Genomic DNA, 25,362 nt, shown 5'->3' on the forward strand with positions numbered 1-25,362 from the left:
CAGAAACAAGATCTGTTACTCACACATCTATGGAGTAAGGTGAAATGGGGTTAAACGTCGCGTCCAAGATTATTGTACTTACCGTATTTCCTCTATTAGACGCCCGGGCTTCTATTTATTTCGGACAAGCCTTTGACCCGGCGTCAATTAGAGGCCCGGCGTCTATTGGAGGTCCGGTTTCTATTAATACCCCCATTTCACTATGACCACGAATGTCCCGAATTGTAATTGTATCAATTGATCGACCCGGCGTCTGTATGAGGCCCGGCGTCTATTAGAGCGACATGCATGTAGGTGTGTGTGTGTGGCTGCTTGTTCTAGTCCGGACTGATGCCGATTTATAGTGCTAGCACACTGAGATACCATGCCGCAGTTTAACATGAATACCCCACTCAGACACAGTATACTGACTCCGAGCCGACCAGTTCTTGTTTAAGCCCCTTAATGCCGAGCGCCAGACAGGGTAACTATCTTTTAACGTCTTTTGGTATGACGCGGTCGGGAATCGAACCCCGGACCTTCCGCTCTCCGGGCGGACGCTCTACCACAAGACCACAGAGGCGGTCCAACATCTATGGAACATTAAGAGCCTGGCCTAAGAGTGAGTGATTGAGTTGGGTTTAACGCCGCTTTTAACAGTATTCCAGTCAAATCGCGGCGTGTGAGCTTAATGGGGGAGGAAAGCCCGAAGTGATGCAAGTTTCAGACGTGTACCACTTCGGTGAAACCCACGAACACGGGTATGGTGCTGACAAACCTAGAAACATAATTGGAGCGAACCGGGATTCGAACCCACAATCATCGGTTTCTGGCGTGCTCAAGGGACGCAACTCAGCACAGCGAATCGCGGCGCCTTAGACAACTGGGCCACTCGTGCCCCCTGCCTGGCCTAAGACAATCCTGTAAATGTACACATTATTGATGCGTGTCACGCTCAGCTATTGAGGGTAATGAAGACCAGGAAGCGTTGTGTTTCATAACGCTGGATGATTGATGTTAACTGATACATGCACAAGTTAGTTTCTTTATAACATTACACAATGCTGTGCAACACAGGCCCTCGGGCGCCCGTCAAGATCCGTGTTGGAATTTGTCTTCAGCAACCAACGCTTGTCATGAGAGGCGAATACCGGGACCGGGTGGTCAGGCTCGCTGATTTGATTAATGCATGTCATTGTATCCCCAGTGTTCAAAATACCTGCCTGCCCGACCGTCCGAGACGGGTTGATTTCAACTCGGGCTGCCAGATTTTCAAATCCCCCTGCCCGACGGTCGGGTTATTTTTCATATATGACAATATTCTAAATATTTCCCGATGATAATCATTAATTTACATGTAAAGATGAATGATAAAATGTAACCAAAAAGAAACCCCGTTAGCTTATCCTGAGAAACATATGATTATAGTGGGCAGGCAGGTTTTGGTCAGGGCTGGCAAGTATTTCAGCTAGCCAGTCCTGTGGTCTGGCTGAAATTTTTGGGAGTTTCATACCCTGGTATCCCACTTGCTTAGATCGATGCTCATTATGTTCATCACAGGATTTTATGGTGCAGACTGGATTAGTTACAGACCGCCGTCATATTGCTGGAATATTGCTGAGTGTGGCGTTCAACACCAAACAAACAAACGGCCAACACAGACGCGGTATGAAGCGTTACCTTTTATTATGAAAACGTGAACAATGTGTTAACTGGTATGTACAGTTTATAACAATGGGGCACATTTACTGCGATCAATTAAAGAGTATTTAAATGGAATGTGCATGTCATAAAAATATCAAATATCCGTGCAGAGGTATTTTCAACAAAAAACATATCAGGCCTCTTGTCATCGCTGATAATGTGTCAGAGCATGTTTCTCCATGAGCAGGCAGCAATATACATACATGAGTCAATATATTAAAAAAAAAGTTAGATAAAAAACAAATTACTTTTAACCATATATATTTTCAATGAAACAAATGAATCCAGGCATAGTGATAAGACCGCTTAGTCAACAGAGGCCGCTGTGGCGGTTATATTGTATTGCAGTGGTTGGGTCGCTACTATATACAATACATTCGCTCACCCATAAACTAAGGCATGATGTCATTCAGCGTTAAAGGTACAGTGAAAACTCGGTCGGTCGAACTTTATAGAGACATTTAGAGTTGGTGACTAACGGTATGTCGACATAAGATCATAGTGCCGACAAAGAAATTCCATCAAAATTGCAGTGACATCGTCCTAAGTGACATATCGATTTAAAGATAATCATCGAGTCATAATATCAGACTGGAAGTGCTAAAGTACCACATGGCCTAAATACATCACAATGTAATCCTTTTTCTACAACATCAGTAGCACAACGTCTTGATCAAAGTTATTTTGCAACACAAACAATTAATCGAGTGCACGTTGTAGAGTACCATGTGGTTTTGCTACACAAAGTCCGTACTCGAGCTATTGAAAAGGCCGATCGATGACTACCTCTAATGTGGTTCGAGGTAGCGAGGTTTCACTGTAAAAGAATATGTACAAGTAATATCAAGTCATACATCGCGTTATGATTTTTCTGGTAACAAATATCGCTTGGTCAATACAGGTTATTTAGGGTGGAATATTGCAGCTATAACTCGGTTTCAAGCGTGTTGACAATTTAGTTTATGATTCTTCACAAAATGAACACTTTCCTGAATCAAAACAATCTGGCTCTAAACGATGACATAATAGAGATACCTGATTTAAATGGCAGACATGTGACAAGAAAAGACTGAAGTTTGTGATCTGAGTTTAGTAATTCTTCATAACGACGCTTTAGGTCTACTTTTTGCCCTTTCATCACGTTTTGTTTGTTTGTTTGTTTGTTGTTTAACACCGCAATATTCCAGCTATATGACGGCGGTATGTAAATAATCGAGTCTGGACCAGACAATCCAGTGATTGATATCATGAGCATCGATCCACGCAACTGGGATACGATTACATGCATCGACCAAGTCAGGGAGCCTGACCACTCGATCCCGTTAGACGCCTCTTGCAACAAGCATAGTCGCCTTTTACGGCAAGCCAGGGTTGCTGAAGGCCCAGTCTACCCTGGATCTTCACGGGTCCTTTCATCACGTGATGAAGGCACCTGATGAAGGAACAAGACGTAGCCCTGAAACGTCGTCACAGAAGTCACAGAAGCTTAAAGAGATTGAGCCGAAACAACTACAGCTATACAAGAGGCTCAGTACTTGGTGAAAACATATTTATTGGTTATTTCAGAGGGGATTTTCTTCAATATGTTAAAGAAGCAATGATGTTAGATGATGTTAACACCCCACCATTAACACCACTTCGTGAATAGAATTAATGAGCAAGTAGTGCGTGATGTTAGGCTGTGAAAAAATATATATCCTGATGCAAATGAACATGATTAAAGGGCGAATATAACAGACATAAGCTACATCATTGCAATCATCAGTGGACATAACGTAGGCACTATCAAAAAAATCTCATTTATATTCTTTCTTGGCACAGAAGTATATAGAGTTCAGCTAATGATTATAAGCGCATCATGTAGAGATACTTGGAGTTTTAAAGAGTAATTACATAATGGTAATACAAAATAGACCAGATAAGTTCAGCTTTATTCACAGAAAAAAACCCGATGAACATAAAGGGGAGATAACTCTATTGACATCAACGATCAAATACTTATGGCTGAAGAACATTCCTCGAACCCCGTGTTGAATTATTTTTAACTTTATAAGTATATTTTTGACGCGAAGTTCATACACAGAGTCCGATGCCTGGGAATGAGGCGGTGCATGCGTTCACCATAAGCGGATCCAGAAGTATACGAAAGAGGGGAGATCTTAGCGTTTGAGAGTTCGGTTTTACGTTGCTCTTAGCAATATTCGAGCAACAATACCATCAATGGATCCGCTCATGGTCTACACAACATCTACGACTAGTACAAGGCATCACATCTTCCAGGGTGAATTCCGTTAAACAAAGCGAGCAGATAAAATGAGTACACAAACTGAAAGGACTGCGATGACAGCCAATACAATACCTTTGTGAACCCGCTCACTCAAAATTTTCATATGGTGGTTGTCTGTGCGGAAATAGGAAGTCAGGTATATACAGAGGGCACAGGTGATATTCCTTTTCCAACACCAAGTTTTAACATTACAATAATGGGTGAGTGAGTGAGTGAGTTAGGTTTAACGCCGCTTTTAACAGTATTACAGTTATATCGCGGCGTGTCAGCTTAATGTGAGAGCCGTATAACACTTGGGTGAAACCTACGAGCACGGGTATGGTGCTGACAAACCTAGAAACATAAGCAGGGCGAACCGGGATTCGAACCCACAATCATAGGTTTCTGGGGTGCCTCTCTGCACAGTGAATCGCGGCGCCTTAGACGACTCCCCCGTCGTGACTGGTATGTCTTTAGTCGTATAAAGTGGGGCAGGTACAATATTACATGTTCAGGATGGAAAAAAACAGGCGTGAATCATTCCGATCTTGTGAAAAAAAATAAATAAAATTAACATTGTGAATCGAAATTATTTTATACAACCTGGAATTATCAAATAGCTTCAAAATATTTTCACCATGATATACAGTAACATGTACTATCAAATACTATCCCCCATAGCAAACACACACACACCATGGCACTACCTTCGCCATGACTAGAACTTTATATATAAATGTATATACACACAAATATTACAGACACCTTCTAATACTCCATTTAGATACAAACGTACGTTATCTTCATCTTAAGAGTAAAACCATGTCACGTAAATTGATGTATAAAATCAGAAAATAGTTATGATAAAAAATACAGCAAATTTGTTGTTTTAACTTATCGCTTTGATCACTGTGACCTCAAATATGTACTGAAAGTAACTGACGAAAATATTTTGGGGAATACAGTCTCAATTTGACGTCACATGATTCTCGAGACAAAATTAACACCAAATTTCCTTCATTTCAAAGCTAATATGATCCGCTAGCCTTCATAGACTTGACTCAGTCTGTTGATATACTTCTCAACACCAGTTAAACAAATGACATGACAGATTAACTTTTGTCATACGAACACTCGGATGTTCTTCTTTTCAGTCGTATACGTCCCTTCCTGTTCCGCAAACATAAGCCTACCAAGCTAGTTTATGTCATCTTATCATACCTATTCCCTCCCGCCTTCCGCATCACGTAACACCTGTACACCACAAAGCAAATGACGATGAGGCCGGCACCAAGAGCTATGCCGCCAACGAAAGACCCGCCGTCGAATTTGTGGGTTGCGGGAGTTGTTTTCGGGGAGGGCGTTGTGCTACCTGTTGACAAAATCAGAGAGCGTTAGTTATTCTTCTTATTAAGTTGTTTTATAACTAGGAGGTATAGTACTGTGTGAGTGAGTGAGTTACATCGTTATTCCAGCTACTTCACGGCGTGTGTTTAAATGTGGGAGGAAAGCCCGGAGTTGTGTAGATCATGGCTGTTTGCCACTTGGGAAAATCTCACGAGCACGGGTATGATGCTGACAAACCGAGAAACATAATCGGGGTGAACCGGGATTCGAACGCACGATCATAGCTTTCTGGCGTGTCCAAGGGACGCAACTCTGCACAGAGAATTGCGGCGCCTAAGACGACTGGGCCACCCGTAGCCCAAGTAGACAGAACAGAAGAAGTGTGGAAGTATAAAGTACAAATGGATGTTTGGGCGTTTTCCGAATGTGCAAAACTACAAACAGAAATTTATCGGAATGAGAATTATATTTTTTTCATTTTTGGCAAATGTTTGTGAGTGAGAGTGAGTATGGTTTTACGCCGCTTTTAGCAATATTCGAACAACAAAACGGCGGGGGACACCAGAAATGGGCTTCAGACATTGTACCCATGTCGGGATTTGAACCCGGGTCTTCAGCGAGACGAGCGAACGCTTTAACCACTAGGCTACCCGACCGCCCCTGGCAAATGTTTTGAACTTCACATCAAAATACACAGTTACGATACACAATATTCAAATAATGAATTAAGAAGCTTTGAGAGAACATTTCTTTAATATTTGGACATATACATAAAGTTGTAAAACAAACAATGGTGAGGGGGGCTTGGGCAGCGAGTTTCGAATGGAACACAAGCCTGGTGCACACGGTTTATGGGTAGAGGCCAACGATCAAAGCGAGCATAATGCACACTTACTTACTTACTTCACATACAGCTCAACCAACATGTAAACAGGTAGCAAATAAACTTTCCAAGAAAGAATACCGTATTTGCATTTCACACTGATACTTTATACATTTATAGGCGCACGCATTTTGAATAAGCTTTAAGCGACGTTTAGAACAGTTATACATTTCAGTTGCAAGACAGCTTGTTAGCTTAATGTGGGAGACAACTGGTTTGTTTGTTGCGTTACGCCGCACTCAGCAATATTCCAGCTATATGACGGCGGTCTGTAAATATTCGAGTCTGGACCAGACAATCCAGTGATTCACTTCAAGCGCACCGGTTAACGCAATTTGGGATACGATAACATGAATGAACCAAGTCAGCGAGTCAGCGAGTCAGACAACCAGATCCCGTTAGTCGCATTTTACGACAGGCATGGATGGATGAGGTGAAATGGGGTTTAACATTCGCGTCCAAGATTATTGCACTTATATAGCGACGTGCATGCACGTGTGTGTGTTTGTGAGTCTGCTTGGACTAGTTCGGACTGATGCCGATTTATAGTGCTAGCCCACTGAGATTCAATGCCGCAGTTTAACATGAATACCCCCCACACACACAGTATACTGACTCCGAGCCGACCAGACCTTGTTTTAGCCCCTTAATGCCGAGCGCCAGACAGGGTAACAACAAGTACCATCTTTCAACGTCTTTTAGTATGACGCGGCCGGGGATCGAACCCCGGACCTTCCCCTCTACCACTAGACCACGGAGGCGGTCCATGGATGGATGAAGGGCTGAAGGGGTATGAGAAAGGCCCACTGTGAGCATATCATAGATGCTTACTGGCATGGATATACAACTTGGAGTACGATCAAGGATCTTAATCGGGGCGAAAATAGGTACGTGCCGACGATTGCTTAGCAACTTATTACATTTGGATCAACTACGATACGCAAGTTACTGATTGGTCGGCTGGTTATTCGGTTCGTTGGTAATGGTTGATACTTACCGGTTGGCTTGATGGCGGTGGTAGTGATGTTGGGATTCATGGTAGTGGCGTTGGGATTCATGGTAGTGATGTTGGGATTCATGGTAGTGACGTTGGGATTCATGGTAGTGATGTTGGGATTCATGGTAGTGGAGTTGGGATTCATGGTGGTGACGTTGGGATTCATGGTAGTGATGTTGGGATTCATGGTAGTGATGTTGGGATTCATGGTGGTGGAGTTGGGATTCATGGTAGTGGAGTTGGGATTCATGGTGGTAGCGTTAGGATTCATGGTAGTGGAGTTGGGATTCATGGTGGTGACGTTAGGATTCACGGTGGTGACGTTGGGATTCACGGTAGTGACGTTGGGATTCACAGTAGTGACGTTGGGATTCACAGTAGTGACGTTGGGATTCACAGTGGTCCCGTTCTGCGGTGTCGTGGCTTGTGTTGTCACTGCTGTAGTTAATGGGATAGAAACCGTTTCGTTAGCTGGATTCGCTGTTTAAACAAGAGCCACTCATTGCAAACCTACATACATTACCTTTGTCGAAAGTCACCGTCGACTAACGAGGGTGAACAGGACAGGTGGGAAGGGGGAAGGGGGGAGGTGGGAGGGGGTATATGCTGCGAGCGACCTGTCATTGATATTCATATTTAATGAGAAACGCCTACAGACGTAGACTCCCAGGTATGTTATCGTGATAAAATACAAGGAACCCGAATCTTCGGCGTGACGAGCGAACGCTTTAACCACTAGACTACCCCGCCACCCCTACATACGCAGAAAGCGATTGTCATATCAACTGTCTTAATTAGAGGTGGGTTATTGTGATTTAACACCTTAGTTTAACCAATCAGAATGCCAGCTGAACGTTGGTCCCAATGTTCACCGATTCCCCACTTACGTTTCCCTTCGTAACCTTTTAATGTAGGTTAAAACAATATATCCAGCTTATGCGGTTAAGATGTTTCTACCCCATTGCCTAAACTTCATAACTTCACATTAAACATAAATAGTCTCAACACGGAAATAACAGACAATCCAGTGATTGGTATGAGCATCGATCCACGCAATTGGGATACGATGACATGTATCAACCAAGTCAGCGAGCCAGACCACCCGATCCCGTTAGTCGCCTCTTATAATTACGACAAGCATAGTCGCCTTTACGGCAAGCATGGGTTGCTGAAGACCTATTCTACCCCTGTCTTTTAATATGACTATAGTTAATCTGCCATGGGTCATTAAAGAATCGGGTGTTTAACTTCTTTTGAGTCGAATATGTTGAATGAAATATGCAGTTCAACTCGTCTTATACCAAATTTCTGCGGCTAGTTTGAACCCTGGGTGTATATATCACACTGGACGCTATCGTGGAAGCAGGAAGTTGGTGCGATCACGCTGCAGTGCAATGAGATAGAGGTGTCATTCCAAGGAGGCTTTGTTTAATCGCTTCGTTTGCTGATATGGCTTGATTGTTTGTTGTTTAATGCCTCACGGCAATGTTCCATTTATATGACGGCGGTCTGTAAATAAATAATCGAGTCTGGACCAGACAATCCGGTGATTCACATCATAAGCATCGATCTACGCCATTTGAGATGCGGTGACATGTTTCAACCAAGTCAGCGAGCCTGACCACTCGATCCCGTTAGTTGCCTCTTATGACAAGCATGGTTGTTGAAGACCAATTCTAACCCGGATCATCACGGCTCTTTGCCGATATTAACAATTTCACAAAGGTTATAATTTTGAAGACAATTATTATTCCGCCAAATGTGTCACATAAGACGGGACGTAACCTTTTTATTGGTCACCAACAAAAGCAAGTTTTTCATTTGCATTCACACAATGACCCCTTTAGGCCCTTAAAAAGGCTAACATATTTTTGGGTAATGTGCATTCCGCCCGCGACCCTACTTTTGAAAGCCATCAGCGAACCACGTGATTAAAAACAAGGCCTTAGTCACAAGGAAACCTTTCACAATTTGCATGATAGGAAAACAGCTGGATATAAAATGACAATTTCGATGCATGGATAATTATGTCCTGACAAGTACATTTGGTTGTAGTGTGTATACTTGCAGCACTGACAGAGCAGTCTGTATGGGGGACCAAGAAATATTTAACTTCCGCATTCAAGATCGTATTACGTAGGCAAACCACATGTCCCCAAGGCATCTTACTGGCTTTATCATGCAGATTTGAAATTGAAAGCTATAAATCAAGTCAACACGACAATATTTATTATGTAGAATCAGCTGGATTTTACGATGGAAACAGGGAAATTGTCACTTCAAAAACGCATAAATAATGCACAAGCTATGCAGGTGAAGACCGTTGGGTGTTCGTTTCAGACCGACGCTATGCTACCTGAAGTTGACGGCGAGGCTGAGGGCGAACTCGGTTCTGAAGAACCTATATAGATGATATAATGTAACATTAGCACAGATGGAAGTATATTTAACCTCTGACTGGAAACGGTCACTGTGTCCAGTTGGTCAGTGTATTGTGTTTAAAGAGAGTCCCAAATGAAGTTGCCGCAAATATGTAATTTAAATACATGTTCAGTATTTTCGCTGCACACTGTAATTATCCAATCACGGTCCACAACTGAATCTGAAATAATTACGTTGTCGCCATAGCAGAACATGAAGATATGACGTGCTGACGTACACCTAGTTTGTTTGTTTGTTGTTTATTGCACTCAGCAATATTCCAGCTATATGACGGCGGTCTGTAAATAACAGTCTGGACCAGACAATCCAGTAGTTGACATCATGAGCATCGATCCACGCAATTGGGACACGATGACATGCATCAACTAAGTCAGCAAGCCTGACTACGCGATCCCGTTAGTCGCCTCTTACGACAAGCATAGTCGCCTTTTACGGCAAGCATGGGTTGCTGAAGACCTATTCTACCCTGGATCTTCACGGGTCTTGTACACATAGAACCCATGATAACCGGTAGAATAGTCAAAGACACGCGCTGTGTAGCATGGAATGCGTTCGTTTTATGACCTAATGTCATGACACAACTATCATTGTGAACTACTCTACGCATGGCGTAACAAGGAAGTAAAATATCCACAGGTATACCCCTGTAGTTATAGTGAGTGAGTATGGTTTTACGCCGCTTTTAGCAATATTCCAGCAATATCACGGCGGGGGACACCAGAAATGGGCTTCACACATTGTACCCATGTCGGGAATCGAACCCGGGTCTTCGGCGTGACGAGCGAACGCTTTAACCACTAGGCTACCCGACCGCCCCCCTGTAGTTATAACAGACGCCGGGTGAATGTTAAACCAGGCTTGTTTGTGTGTACCAGCTCGTCGCCTGGGGAAGGTGGGTCATAAAGAATTTCGTAAATCCGGATCCTGATTCGATATAAGAAAATCGACACCACTATACAAGGGTGGTATAAGAGATTCCAATGCTTTGACTTTTAATCACAGCGAAGTCAACATGTGATTCGAACTCGGACCGAACGCGGGACAAACAACTGCTAACTACTAAGCTACCTAAGAACCCTTTAATTTCGTTAGTACGAAGAGTAGTGAGTGAGTGAGTCATTTGGGGTTACCGCCGCTTTGAACAGTATTGCATCATATCACGGCGTGTCAGCTTAAAGTGGGAGGAAATCCCGAAGTGATGCAGGGCTCAGGCGTTTACCAACTTGGTGAAACCCACGAGCACGGGTATGGTGCTGACAAACGTAGAAACATAATCGGGATGAGCTGGGATTCGAACCCACAATCATAGGTTTCTGGCGCGCCCAAGGAACGCAACTCTGCACAGCGAATTTCGACGCCTGAGACGATTGCATATAATTATTAGTGATTCAGAGAACAGTAGAGGAGTCACAGAAAGGGAATATTAACAATAAGATGGAGATGTATTAGTTGTGAGCACTACAAAAAACAAAAGCAATAAAATAGAAGATAAGCTTCGTGCATAAACCTTCAACAGAGCAAGAATATAACTAATAGAAACAAGAGGTGCTAACATTTACCAGATAAACTATCATAATGTGGCGTTTCATTATATAAGATTAAACAAGAAAACACTGGATACAAGGACATGATCAGGTATTTAGCATAATTATTGTAGAATTTACCTGTATCGTTTACTGTAGTTGGTGTCAGATTTCGTCCTATGGTGTGGAGTGTCTGACTATACTACACCACTTGGATAGGGATACTTCATCTCCCCATGATACACAAGCGACTCATTATATGTCGAGTGTATCTTTAAATAGAAAGACACATCTGACTGTCCCTATCAAACGTGGAGTAGTATATTTAATCTGCACGTGCACGGTATTACCAATTTACAGCTGTTGGCATGAACTACCACTAACTAACATGAAGCGTTTACGGTAATATCATAATATCCTTGATAATCTTTCTTGAGAGAAACGTTCGAGTTTATTCCAAAGTTGTCTATAGCAGGCCCCTGGATTGCCCGAAGGCTATTTGTAGCTGCCCGAATGTGTTAGTATGTTGAATGTAGCTTGTCTGAAGAATGTCAGAAGATTGTAGCTAATGGTAGACTGTAACTGCATACAGACTGCCCGTGAACTGCCCGATGGATGTCTGTTAACTAACTACTCGCAGACTGGAACTGCATATAGTATGGCCTATGACTGTCCGATCCATGTCTGTTAACTAACTACTCGCAGACTGGAACTGCATATAGTATGGCCTATGACTGTCCGATCCATGTCTGTTAACTAACTACTCGCAGACTGGAACTGCATATAGTATGGCCTATGACTGTCCGATCCATGTCTGTTAACTAACTACTCGCAGACTGGAACTGCATATAGTATGGCCTATGACTGTCCGATCCATGTCTGTTAACTAACTACTCGCAGACTGGAACTGCATATAGTATGGCCTATGACTGTCCGACCCATGTCTGCATACTGTAACTAATCGTAGACTGTCTACGTCAAGTGGACTGTCTTAGGCGGTCTGAAAAAATGCCTGTATGCTGTCCGTGATCTGTTACAGTAGTTGCCAGTAGATGGTCTATAGATGGTCTGGAACTGTCCGTTGGCTGTCCGCATCCTGTATGTAAATGTAACTGTCCGTAAACTGTTTATAACTGTCCGTAGACGTCCGTCGACTTCATTTGTTGATGTCATTGAGTACATACTGATTCGCATCACTGCTACACCCTCCTTTAAACATAGAAATGTAACGCTGACTAACAATATGCACTAACATGAAATCCCCAAAACATATGCTGAGTGTAAATTACATATGGAAATGGTATGACAACAATAAACCTCTTCTAAATTCATTATGTCAGCGATTTTTATGAAAGCTTCCAGTATATCTGATTTCGTACTGCAGGATCCTGGGAAATTATACCTAAGGGGCAGCTACGGACAGCTTCAGAAGAAACCAAGAGTGATGTATTTAGTGACCCCCCTATACACACCCAGCTCCTGACGCGAAGGACATCTATATTACCTGAGGGTGAGTGGTCTGTACTAGCGGAGGAGCCAGTACTACCGGAATGGTCTGTGGTGCCGGAGTGGTCTGTGGCGCCGGAGTGGTCTGTGGTGCCGGAGTGGTCACTAGTTCCGGTGCTATCAGATTCGCCGGTTGGGTTCACGGAAGTCGAAGCCGCTGAAAATGATAGTGAAATAAACAAAGCGTTACCATTGTTCAAAGTACCACTATGACGTCACTATTGTATCAGTTGTAGATTCTCTGTAACGAGCTGGCAATTCACTTCAATACTTTCGTTCTGTTGGAGTCTTGATATTCAGTCAAAACCACTGAAATCCAAGGCACGCTGCAATTTCGATTCAGTATATTAATTCTTTCAATCAAGATGACGAACTTAAGAACAGAACAGAACGGTATTTACACTCACGCCGGGATCCTCGGCATATGAGGTACAAATTTGCAAACAGTAAATACATAAGATGGCGGGGTGGTTTACATGGAATATTTTACAGTTTTTTTTAATGACACTTGTCTTTTTTACAATTAAAAAGTTAGAACTGGCGCACAGTCGTCACAAAGGACTGCACCCCAATGCTGAAGGACAAGGTGGGACATCCGGCCCTCAGGATCTATACAATTGACGAAAAGAAAGAATTGTAGTGAAAGTGTGTGTGTGTGATGCCGATTGTATAGTGCTATCACTACTGAGATACCATGCCGCAGTTTAACATGAATACTCCAATGTGACACAGTATCTGAGCCGACCAGTTCTTGTTTTAGATGCCAAGGCCGAGTGCCGAGCGCTAGGCAGGGTAAAATCAAAAGTCATCTCTTGACGTTTTTGGGTGTGACGCGGCTGAGGTTCGAACCCCCGACCTTCCGCTCTCCGGCCAGACACTCTCCCACTAGACTACAGGTGGCCCTGAGAACACCTGCTTACAAGTGGCAGTTTGCGTACTTTGTTGGTTGTTGTTTAACGCCGCACTCAGCAATATCCAAACTTTTTGACTGCGGCCTCTAAAAAATCGAGGCTGGACCAGACAATTCAGTGAATGATATTGTGAGCAACGACCCACGTCATCTAGAACGTAATCAACTGCGTCACCAAACCTGACCACCCTATCCATTTAGAAGCCTCGATCAGCATAGACTGCTGGGGACCCAATCTGCCCGTTGTGTATGCGTGTTGAGGAGAAGGTTTTGTTTTTGTTAGTATTTTGTTAGTATTTTGATAGTTAGTATAAGAAGGTTTTGTTTTTGTTAGTATTTTGGGGTTGTTGTATTTTCTTTTTCTTCTTGAGGGTGTGTGTGTGGGGGGGTGTATGGGTGGGGTGGGGGTTGGGGGGTGGGGGGGGTTGGGGGGTGGGGGGTTGGGGGTTGGGGGCAAGTATAAGAGCTAGTATAACTGGTGTATAACTAGAACAAGAACTAGTATAAGAGCGATCAAAGTTTTATCAATATTTTTTTTTGATTGAATCTAGCATGTCGTCTTTGAACATATGCAGGCGCCTGTATAGTGTAGCATATGCAGGCGCCTGTATAGTGTAGCATAGCATATGCAGCATTTGAATATGTCACACAAGTCTTTCTCACTACAGTACATGCCCGTTGTTTCAGAACAATATTATTTAAAGCAGTTGTAGATGTGTTGTGGGATCGATCTCCATCAACTGTCCATTTCTAATGAACATGCATACCCGGAATTAAACAATGGCGAGCGAGCTGGCTGACATCAGCCGCGGCGTGCGTCACCGTTATCTCTTCACGTCCTAACCACGTGACCAGCAGGTTATGCCTGTACAACTACCGCATTTCATGTAATTAGCGATGCGAACCTATTTTCTTCCAAGCCCGGAGTAATTGTAGACCCGGTGCTGAATATCTGAAGTACGTTGTTGCATAAGCTAGTCTCTAATAAATTGGCATACAGAGTTTTGTTTGTTTGTCGTTGAATGCCGCACTCAGCAATATTCCTACTATATGACGGCGGTCTGTAAATAATCGAGCCTGGACCAGACAATCCAGTGACTGGCATCATGAACATCGATCCACGCAATTGGGATCGATAACATGCATCCACCAAGTCAGCGAGCCTGACCACCCGATCCGTTAGTCGCCTTTTACGCCAAGCACAGCCGCCTTTTATGGGTTGCTGAAGATCCCTTACAACAGTGATAAAACAGGACCCTGGACATGTATTTATTATTTTTGAAAGAATACGGTATGTGTATCGGCTTTTACCATTGTCCCTGGAAGGTGACGCGACAGCTGACTAAAGTCCCAAACATGTATTGATGTACACGTACATGCGTGTGGATAGACGCATAATGATTATCAGTTCAATCCTTCGTCCATCCCAACATTCCTGTACTGCAATGTGTGATCATGTTATCAAAAGGAATAAAACGGGAAAGTATTGACAATGGCAGATTGTGAGTGAGTTGGGTTTAACGCGGCTTTTAACAGTATTCCAGTTATATCACGGCGTGTTAGCTTAATGTGGGAGGAAAGCCCGAAGTAATGCAGGACGTTTGCTACTGCGGTGAAACCCACGAGCACGGGTATAGTGCTGACAAACCTAGAAACATAATCGGGGCGAACCGGGATTCGAACCCACAATCATAGGTTCCTGGCGTGCCCAAGGGACGCAACTCTGCACAGCGAATCGCAGCGCCTTAGACGACAGGGCCACCCGTGTCCCCTTGTTCAAATATGAACATTTTTTTTAATCAGTTCCATGCTTACTATAACTTCTGGGAAGTTTGAAAGTTTACCAGTACAAATACATATATACGTATATAACGAACTCATTTCTCCAGACACTTTGTTATATCCATGTTCTGCTGTATATACACGAACTCGCCGCACTCAGCAATAGACCAGCTATATGACGGCAGTCTGTAAATAACCGAGTCTGGACCTGACAATCCAGTGATTGACATTGGCGGTGCTGAGTTAGGCGTCAAACAACGAACAAACAAACCACGTTTAGAAAAGCTCTTTCTCTATTTCGTTGTAGCTCCAATTACATTTTTATTCAAACAGACAGATATGTAGGTATTTTAAGAGAACATAGACTTTGTAGCATTTGTAAGATGGTTGTATTGAAGATGAATAACACTAGTATGTGTGTGTCCAGTGTATGGTGATTTAAGAGCACAATATCTAAAAGACAAGTTCTACCACAATCCAAATGTGAACACATTTGGTAAATCAATGACATGTATTGTACAGAAACTACCGGAAATGCAACTATGTTTATTTATCGTGCTATGAAACACAAAAGTGTGTGTGTGTGTAACACCCCCCGACTACCTACTATAGGCCTCATCGTGTGTGTGTGTGTGTGTGTGTGTGTGTGTGTGTGTGTGTGTGTGTGTAACACCCCCCGACTACCTACTATAGGCCTCATCGTGTGTGTGTGTGTGTGTGTGTGTGTGTGTGTGTGTGTGTGTGTGTGTAACACCCCCAGACTACCTACTATAGGCCTCATCGTGTGTGTGTGTGACACCCCGACTACCTACTATAGGCGTCATCGTGTGTGTGTGTGTGTGTGTGTTTGTGTAACACCCCCAGACTACCTACTATAGGCCTCATCGTGTGTGTGTAACACCCCCGACTACCTACTTAGGCCTCATCGTGTGTATGTGTGTGTGTGTGTGTTTGTGTAACACCCCCGACTACCTACTATAGGCCTCATCGTGTGTGTGTGTAACACCCCCAGACTACCTACTATAGGCCTCATCGTGTGTGTGTGTAACACACCCCGACTACCTAATATAGGCCTTATCGTGTGTGTGTGTGTGTGTGTAACACCCCCAGGCTACCTTCTATAGCCTCATCGTGTGTGTGTGTGTGTGTGTGTGTGTGTGTGTGTGTGTGTGTGTGTGTGTGTGTGTGTGTGTGTGTGTGTGTAACACACCCCGACTACCTACTATAGGCCTCATCGTGTGTGTGTGTGTGTAACACCCCCAGACTACCTACTATAGGCCTCATCGTGTGTGTGTGTGTGTGTGTGTGTGTAACACACCCCGACTACCTACTATAGGCCTCATCGTGTGTGTGTGTGTGTGTGTGTGTGTAACACACCCCGACTACCTACTATAGGCCTCATCGTGTGTGTGTGTGTGTTTGTGTGTGTAACACACCCCGACTACCTACAATAGGCCTCATCGTGTGTGTGTGTGTGTGTGTGTGTGTAACACCCCCAGACTACCTACAATAGGCCTCATCGCGTGTGTGTGTGTGCGTGTAACACACCCCGACTACCTTCTATAGGCCTCATCGTGTGTGTGTGTGTGTAACACCCCCAGACTACCTACTATAGGCCTCATCGTGTGTGTGTGTGTGTGTAACACACCCCGACTACCTACTGTATGCCTCATCGTGTGTGTGTGTGTGTGTGTGTGTGTGTGTGTAACACACCCCGACTACCTACTATAGGCCTCATCGTGTGTGTGTGTGTGTGTGTGTAACACCCCCGACTACCTACTATAGGCCTCATCGTGTGTGTGTGTGTGTGTGTGTAACACCCCCCGACTACCTACTATAGGCCTCATCGTGTGTGTGTGTGTGTGTGTGTAACACCCCCAGACTACCTACTATAGGCCTCATCGCGTGTGTGTGTGTGTGTGTGTGTGTGTGTGTGTGTGTAACGACCCCCGACTACCTACTATAGGCCTCATCGTGTGTGTGTGTGTGTGTGTGTGTAACACCCCCAGACTACCTACAATAGGCCTCATCGCGTGTGTGTGTGTGCGTGTAACACACCCCGACTACCTACTATAGGCCTCATCGTGTGTGTGTGTGTGTGTGTGTAACACCCCCAGACTACCTACTATAGGCCTCATCGTGTGTGTGTGTGTGTGTGTGTGTGTGTGTGTAACACACCCCGACTACCTACTATAGGCCTCATCGTGTGTGTGTGTGTTTGTGTGTGTGTAACACACCCCGACTACCTACTATAGGCCTCATCGTGTGTGTGTGTGTGTGTGTGTGTGTGTAACACCCCCGACTACCTACTATAGGCCTCACCGTGTGTGTGTGTGTGTGTGTGTAACACCCCCGACTACCTACTATAGGCCTCATCGTGTGTGTGTGTGTGTGTGTGTGTGTGTGTGTGTGTGTGTGTGTGTGTGTGTGTAACACACCCCGACTACCTACAATAGGCCTCATCGTGTGTGTGTGTGTGTGTGTAACACCCCCAAACTACCTACAATAGGCCTCATCGCGTGTGTGTGTGTGCGTGTAACACACCCCGACTACCTACTATAGGCCTCATCGTGTGTGTGTGTGTGTGTGTGTGTGTAACACCCCCAGACTACCTACTATAGGCCTCATCGTGTGTGTGTGTGTGTGTGTAACACACCCCGACTACCTACTATAGGCCTCATCGTGTGTGTGTGTGTGTGTGTGTGTGTAACACCCCCGACTACCTACTATAGGCCTCATCGTGTGTGTGTGTGTGTGTGTGTGTGTGTGTGTGTGTGTGTGTGTGTGTGTGTGTGTGTGTGTGTGTGTGTGTAACACCCCCAGACTACCTACTATAGGCCTCATCGTGTGTGTGCCTCATCAGCATCATGAATAAGGGATTGATGATACTGGTCCCGCAAACGTGACACAAGCAAACAGGGTTTAACACTGCAGGATAGTCACATTATGGTTTTATCCTGCAGTCAAACATTATGTTGTAAGCCCGTGGAGCTAGTCCAGCTTGAATATGCATTACCGACCTGAACGTATGTATAGAAACGTTTGTATTCGAATCCTTTATGCATGTGAGGAAGTTGTTTTCGAATGCATTAATCAATAATGAAATTACAAAACAAATGAATGTATGAAAAACAACCTCTCAAGCCATCTGATAAGCCTGTTTCCTCGGGGAAATATCCTGGTTGATGTAAAAGATAACTTGTTTCACAGAATACTGAAGCAACATTTTTTTCCGCTTGGCATGAAGACTGCATGTTTTAATGCAGTGACCGATATAAATATATATGCCTTATATCATATATGTGCTGTCATATCGATTCACATCTGTTGAAGCAAGGTGAAATGTGTGATTATTGCATTATTATAGCGTCGAGCATGCAGAGGTGTGTGTGTGTGTGTGTGTGTGTGTGTGTGTGTGTGTGTGTGTGTTTTGCTGCATTATAGTGCTTGCCCACTGATATACCATGACGCAGTATACTGACTCCGAGCCGACCAGTCCTTGTTTTAGCCCCTTAATGCTGAGCGCCAGGCAGGGTAACAACAAGTACCATCTTTTAAACTTCCGCTCTCCGGGCGGACGCTCTACAGCTAGGCCACGGAGGAGATCTTATTTCACTGAGAAGAAGGACTATTCTCACACCTTCCCATCCTTTACAAGCAGTTTGTCAAATGGTTTTGCATAGGAGTTTGGCGTAAAGGTTGTATTCTGCACTCAAATGAGCTGTGACAGCGGCCATTTTGATTTAAAAATAAAATACAATATTACGTAACTATTTCTTGGTCCCGTCCATTTGCTGTATATATGCTGTACTTATGGTTATAACGAACAACGTATATAACGAATTACAATTAGCGGTACTTTGAGTTCGTTATAACCGTTGTTTACTGTAAATTAAAACAAAACAACATGTCTCTTTCTCACTCGCTGCCAGATGCATAGTACTGCCTATCAGCGCTATACTGACATGACACTGGTTGAGCAGTAATTCTGCATCACAGTGTATACGGTCGACGTGCAACAGGAAAATGTAAACAGGGACTAAACAAACAAGTGCACACCCGGAAGAAGATACTAATCTGCAAGCGACATGGACTTTAGACACTGCAATTCATTAACTGCAATTCAGTAACTGCAATTCAGTAACCACGCCATGCACAAAACAAGGCATTACATTTCATGTATTTGAAAAGAAAACGTGTGTTGTCCTACTCTATGCTACTAATAGCCACTTCAATTGTGTAACATGTGGAAGGCCAACGAATGGCCTTCATACTGTTTTGTTCTAATGCCAAGAGCCAACATGGAACAACTATCTGTTAACGTGGTTTGGTTTGACGCGGCCAGGGATCGAACCACCGACTTACGCTTTCCGGGCGTACGCTTTATCCACTACGCCACGGGGGCGGTCAAAGAACGGACTCACTTCAAAATAAAGTGAGGGACTAGTGGTCGAGCTTCCGCCCGAAGTGCTAAAGGTCCGGGGTTCGATCCCCGGCCGCGTCATAACAAAAGATGTTAAAAGATGGTACTTGTTGTTACGCTGCCTGGCGCTCGGCATTAAAGGGGATAAAACAAGGACTGGTCGGCTCCGAGTCGGGATACTGTGTCTGAGTGGGGAATCCATGTTAACACTGCAGCATGGTATCTCAGTGGGCTAGCACTATAAATCGGCATTCGTCCGGACTAGTACTAGCCACAGCCACAGCCACAGCCACGCACACGCACACACACACACACGTCGCTATATAAGTGCAACAATCTTGAACGCGACGTTAAACCCCACTTCACCTCACCTCAAAACTTCGAACGATCTAACGGTGTGTCCATTAATTCGTAGACGGCAGAAGACGGATGAGACAGGGGCGTGGGGCGTGTATGTATATATCTGTACGTCACACACCACCTGCTAGTAACGTGAGTGCGAGTTCGTTCAGGATAACCGATCGATATTTCATCCTCAGACGCGAATCTTAGCTACATCTGTAAACACAGACACATCCAAGAACGTCCTGGAAATTGCAGGTTAGAATCAGCCAGCCACGTGGCTGCAGCTCGTCGTATTTCCCCGTGGGTGTTCTCGGGATTGACATCACCTTGCTGGACTGAGTCTGGGGGGACTTCAGGGCGACGTAATGGTGACATCCATATAAAAATACGTTTTTTTATTTTCACCAACGTTGTACAAGCAGCTTGAAGGTATTAACCTTTTGCTGGATAGCTATGTTCATCATCGACTTCAGAAAAAAAACTACGCCAATCGATTTCCTAAATCGGTTCTATTCCCGGCGAGACAATCCTCAAGTTACAGTCAGATTATCGGTAACTGTGGCAATCCCAACTTAATTAATCTAAATACGACACATCCAATTTATAACAAACATATAAATAACATTCATAGCCAAACCTCTGAATGTTCAAAACAGGCTAGACTGTGTTTTAATTGTATGAATAACATTGACGAAAACCAAGTCCTCTTAACATGTCCTCTTTAGACAGATCAGCGCAGGGATCGCATCAGGGCTTGCAGGGAAATGTGGGCAGATTTTGACATTTTAACAAATAGAGTAATATTCACCGTATTTTAAGAGTTAGCCCACATCCATACAACACTACAGTTACTTGTCACCTTCATCCACGTCATCACTACATGTCGGTGAATCTAAGCATTATCTACACTTGTAGATAAAGGTTAGTTGACACAAGTTACAGAGTTATCTGATTCATGGAATATATCACAGTCGCTACAATATTTAATGCGACCGGGACCCGTTTCATAAAACAATTGTAGCGCTAAGACTCCCATATCTAGAACACACTGAATTACGACATTCATAACGACGTGCTTTCGTGGAGGCCTAAGACTGTTCCTGGGAATATAGTCACTCGGATTATCCTTGCACTGTATTGTTAATAGAACACTCAAACTGTAATACCAGACTCGGCGGAGAGGAAAATAACAACAAATTCTTCAAAAGTTATATTTTTCCTCATTAGTGAAATCGGTGAGATCCGTAATTGTCACGCTTCAAGCCATCTTTTGTAAATTTCTAAACCAAGCATGCCTCGTTCTACCTATAGGTCTATGAGGCAACAATGCCTAATTTGTGTGTGTATTCCAAAACAGGAAAATAATTGTTTATACCTCTTACAAAATCTTAAAATCTATATGTGAACTTTCAGAATGAAAAGGGTTTATATTAGTCCCGACGATTCTGGTTTGTCTGAATGTGAGAGTCGCTATATGGCTGAAATTATGTCCATGCGTCGTTCAATTTTCACTCACTCACTCCCAATGTAAGAAGAGTGGTGAGTGAGTGCTGTTTTACGCCGCTTGAACAATATTGACGCACATACCGTGGCGGGACACAGAAAATGGACTTCAAACATCGGTGTTGACCTTGAGGCTACAGTAAACACTATTTATCGTAAATGACCTTTATGATTGGGTATATCTTATAGCATATACGGCTATATTATGACCAGATAACATCGCGTTATTTAACCAAGCCTTGATTCGGCCTATCAGTGGTGAAAGATTCAGCAACGACTCACTTCAACAGGATATGGTGAAATAATTAGACATGTCACACTTTAGAGTGGGCAAGTGTGGTTTGTTTTCAGGGCGCTTTCGCAATAATTTAACCATACAGAACAATAAATGTTAGGGATCGTGACTAGTTTTAGAGATATTTTTGTATAGGGAAGACTGCACACACAATTTCATATTTCAGAAATAAAAATATTTGACGATCCCTTACTTTTTTTGTTCAGTATATTTCACGGCGCTCACCACGTGGATCAGCACGACCTGACAAGACGCAGTGATCTCTGTGTTGAGTCTAACCTTCGTCATGGGGATTGTGGGTTAGAATAGGTCCCAAGCAACGTACGCTCGTCATGGGGATTGTGGGTTAGAATAGGTCCCAAGCAACGTACGCTCGTCATGGGGATTGTGGGTTAGAATAGGTCCCAAGCAACGTACGCTCGTCATGGGGATTGTGGGTTAGAATAGGTCCCAAGCAACGTACGCTCGTCATTGGGATTGTGGGTTAGAATAGGTCCAAAGCAACGTACGCTCGTCATGGGGATTGTGGGTTAGAATAGGTCCCACGCAACGTACGCTCGTCATAGGGATTGTGGGTTAGAATAGGTCCCAAACAACGTACGCTCATGGGGATTGTGGGTTAGAATAGGTCCCACGCAACGTACGCTCGTCATGGGGATTGTGGGTTAGAATAGGTCCCAAGCAACGTACGCTCGTCATGGGGATTGTGGGTTAGAATAGGTCCCAAGCAACGTACGCTCGTCATGGGGATTGTGGGTTAGAATAGGTCCCAAGCAACGTACGCTCGTCATGGGGATTGTGGGTAAGAATAGGTCCCAAGCAACGTACGCTCGTCATTGGGATTGTGGGTTAGAATAGGTCCCAAGCAACGTACGCTCGTCATTGGGATTGTGGGTTAGAATAGGTCCCAAGCAACGTACGCTCGTCATGGGGATTGTGGGTTAGAATAGGTCCCACGCAACGTACGCTCGTCATAGGGATTGTGGGTTAGAATAGGTCCCAAACAACGTACGCTCGTCATGGGGATTGTGGGTTAGAATAGGTCCCAAGCAACGTACGCTCGTCATGGGGATTGTGGGTTAGAATAGGTCCCAAGCAACGTACGCTCGTCATGGGGATTGTGGGTTAGAATAGGTCCCAAGCAACGTACGCTCGTCATGGGGATTGTGGGTTAGAATAGGTCCCAAGCAACGTACGCTCGTCATGGGGATTGTGGGTTAGAATAGGTCCCACGCAACGTACGCTCGTCATGGGGATTGTGGGTTAGAATAGGTCCCAAGCAACGTACGCTCGTCATGGGGATTGTGGGTTAGAATAGGTCCCAAGCAACGTACGCTCGTCATGGGGATTGTGGGTTAGAATAGGTCCCAAGCAACGTACGCTCGTCATGGGGATTGTGGGTTAGAATAGGTCCCAAGCAACGTACGCTCGTCGAATTAGCGTCTGCACAGAACGGATTGTCGGACTGGATGACTTGGTTAATTGTCTGCCACCATACACAGACTGCGCGGGACGTTTCTCATAATATTAAATACGTGCCAACGTCATATGAGATAGCTGGAATATTGCCAAGTGCGGCCTTCAACAACAAACAAATATCTTCGGATTAACGCTTGGTCATTAAAGGCTATCCAACCGTCCCATTCACAGCTGTGACGCTATTATATCAGAAATGTAGGTAGGTAGGTAGGTACATGTAGGTAGGTAGGTAGGTTTGTTTGTTTGTTTGTTTGTTTGTTTAACGCCGCACTCAGCAATATTCGAGCTATATGACGGCGGTATGTAAGTAATCGAGTCTGGACCAGACAATCCAGTGATTGACATCATGAGCATCGATCCACGAAATTGGGATACAATGACATGCTTCAACCATGTCAGCGAGCCTGACCATCCGATCCCGTTAGTCGCCTTTTGCGACAAGCATAGTCGCCTTTTACGACAAGTAATGGTATGTATGTTTGTACGTATGTATCACCATTGTAGTCTTCCAACGTGTTCATTGCCTCTACGTCATATTTAGATTTGGATAACTAGGTCCAGCCACTCCTGGATGGGATTCCGACCGACAGAGGTATTTTTTAAATGAACACAAAATACTGGCATGTGATACTGTAGAACATTATTCTTTTCGTTTTTATATTGTCAACACAAATACCCGTGAGGGACAATAACTATGTGAGTGAGTAGGCTTTTAGGCCGTTTTTTACAGTACTGACGCAATATCCCCGCGAGAGCACCGAAATGGACTCCGCATAGTGCAGTATACACAAACAGCTTCTGTAGAATCGGGTGAATAAATCAATAAACACAGAACGAAACGCTGTCAATCATTCATTGTGAAAGTATTGCATAACGCTACAGAATACGTCATCGGGCGACATGGCCATTCAAACAGAATTGTGTTGGGGAAAGAATGTGGAATGTCGCAGGCGAAAGAGACGAAATCTTACAACCACTTTCGACACTGAATCAAATTAGTACATAAGAAATATGAGTCAATAAACCACATAATCGATACTATTTGTGGCGTTTCAACAGCGTATTGGGGATGGCGAGGACGACAAGGAGCAGACGACTCAAACATGTGGACATTTTTCACTCACCTTTGACGAAAACGCCCCCCAAGCCGAGGCACAACATCGCTAGAGGAATGAAACACTTGGGGTTCAGCAAAGATGCCATCTTCATCATGAGCCTGTTCACTCGAGTCAAGTCGCTTGCAAACGCTATGTCCCGGTGAAAATCCTATATCCTATATATATATTGCCGTTTTCTGCGAAATAGCTTGTGACTGTTACTCAGACGGTACAGCGCATGGCGATTGACACAGGCTTGTCATCTAGTTCCGGGTGACCTACAAATCAGTGTCACGTTTGGACAGGTAAGAAATGTCAAGATGGGCACCTCGTTATAACGCAGCCTCTCGTCTGTGACCAGCATATCGCGTGTGTTGTGTGGATGGCATTTAGAAATATAATACAAGGGAGGAAACATTACAACCAATCACATGCGTCGTCTAATAAACATGTTGTTATTGTTGTGAGGAATACATTGTTGTCGTCATCGTAAGCGGCCATTGAAACATCACTAATGTTTAAAATGATGTGTGTGAAGTGATGTGATTATTCTACAACAAAATAAGATCAGAATTAGCATTTTTCTTTCAATATAAAATCCGTCAACAAACAAAAATGTGTTCTGGTGTCTTGCTCACATTAATGCGTTATAACTGCCACCCGCGGGTATTTGCAATTTGTCCCAATGGCCACACGACTTGCAGTCAGTGAGTGAATAGTATGGTTTTACGACGCTTTTAGTCAATATTCAAGCTATATCACGGCCGGGGACACCAGAAATGGGCTTCACACATTGAGCCAATGTGGGAAATCGACTCCGGGTCTTCGGCGTGACGAGCGAACGCTTTAACCACTAGGCTACCCCACCACACAACATGACT

At 44.0% G+C, this 25,362-nt stretch overlaps 1 protein-coding gene across 3 annotated transcripts; it reads right to left on the reverse strand.

Annotated features, from left to right (window-relative positions):
* Positions 1 to 1,643: 1,643 nt before the first annotated feature.
* On the reverse strand, positions 1,644 to 24,749 carry LOC124147382 (sialomucin core protein 24-like). Of its 3 annotated transcripts, XM_046518082.2 has the most exons (6): positions 24,509 to 24,746; positions 12,646 to 12,804; positions 7,177 to 7,614; positions 5,171 to 5,321; positions 4,043 to 4,084; positions 1,644 to 2,500 (listed from the first exon to the last, which is right to left on the reverse strand). In XM_046518082.2, exons 1-5 carry the CDS (start codon positions 24,594 to 24,596, stop codon positions 4,057 to 4,059), a joined length of 864 nt encoding a protein of 287 aa, XP_046374038.2. In that variant the 5' UTR covers positions 24,597 to 24,746; the 3' UTR covers positions 1,644 to 2,500; positions 4,043 to 4,056. The 3 variants fall into 3 exon arrangements, with proteins under 3 accessions (XP_046374038.2, XP_046374040.2, XP_046374037.2); XM_046518084.2 differs by lacking the exon at positions 7,177 to 7,614 and adding an exon at positions 9,533 to 9,577 and having other exon boundaries at positions 1,644 to 4,084; positions 24,509 to 24,749; XM_046518081.2 differs by having other exon boundaries at positions 1,644 to 4,084.
* Positions 24,750 to 25,362: the final 613 nt, after the last annotated feature.

This window comes from Haliotis rufescens, unplaced genomic scaffold (genome assembly GCF_023055435.1).
Source record: "Haliotis rufescens isolate VD_foot unplaced genomic scaffold, xgHalRufe1.0.p SCAF_26, whole genome shotgun sequence".
NCBI lineage: Eukaryota > Metazoa > Mollusca > Gastropoda > Lepetellida > Haliotidae > Haliotis > Haliotis rufescens.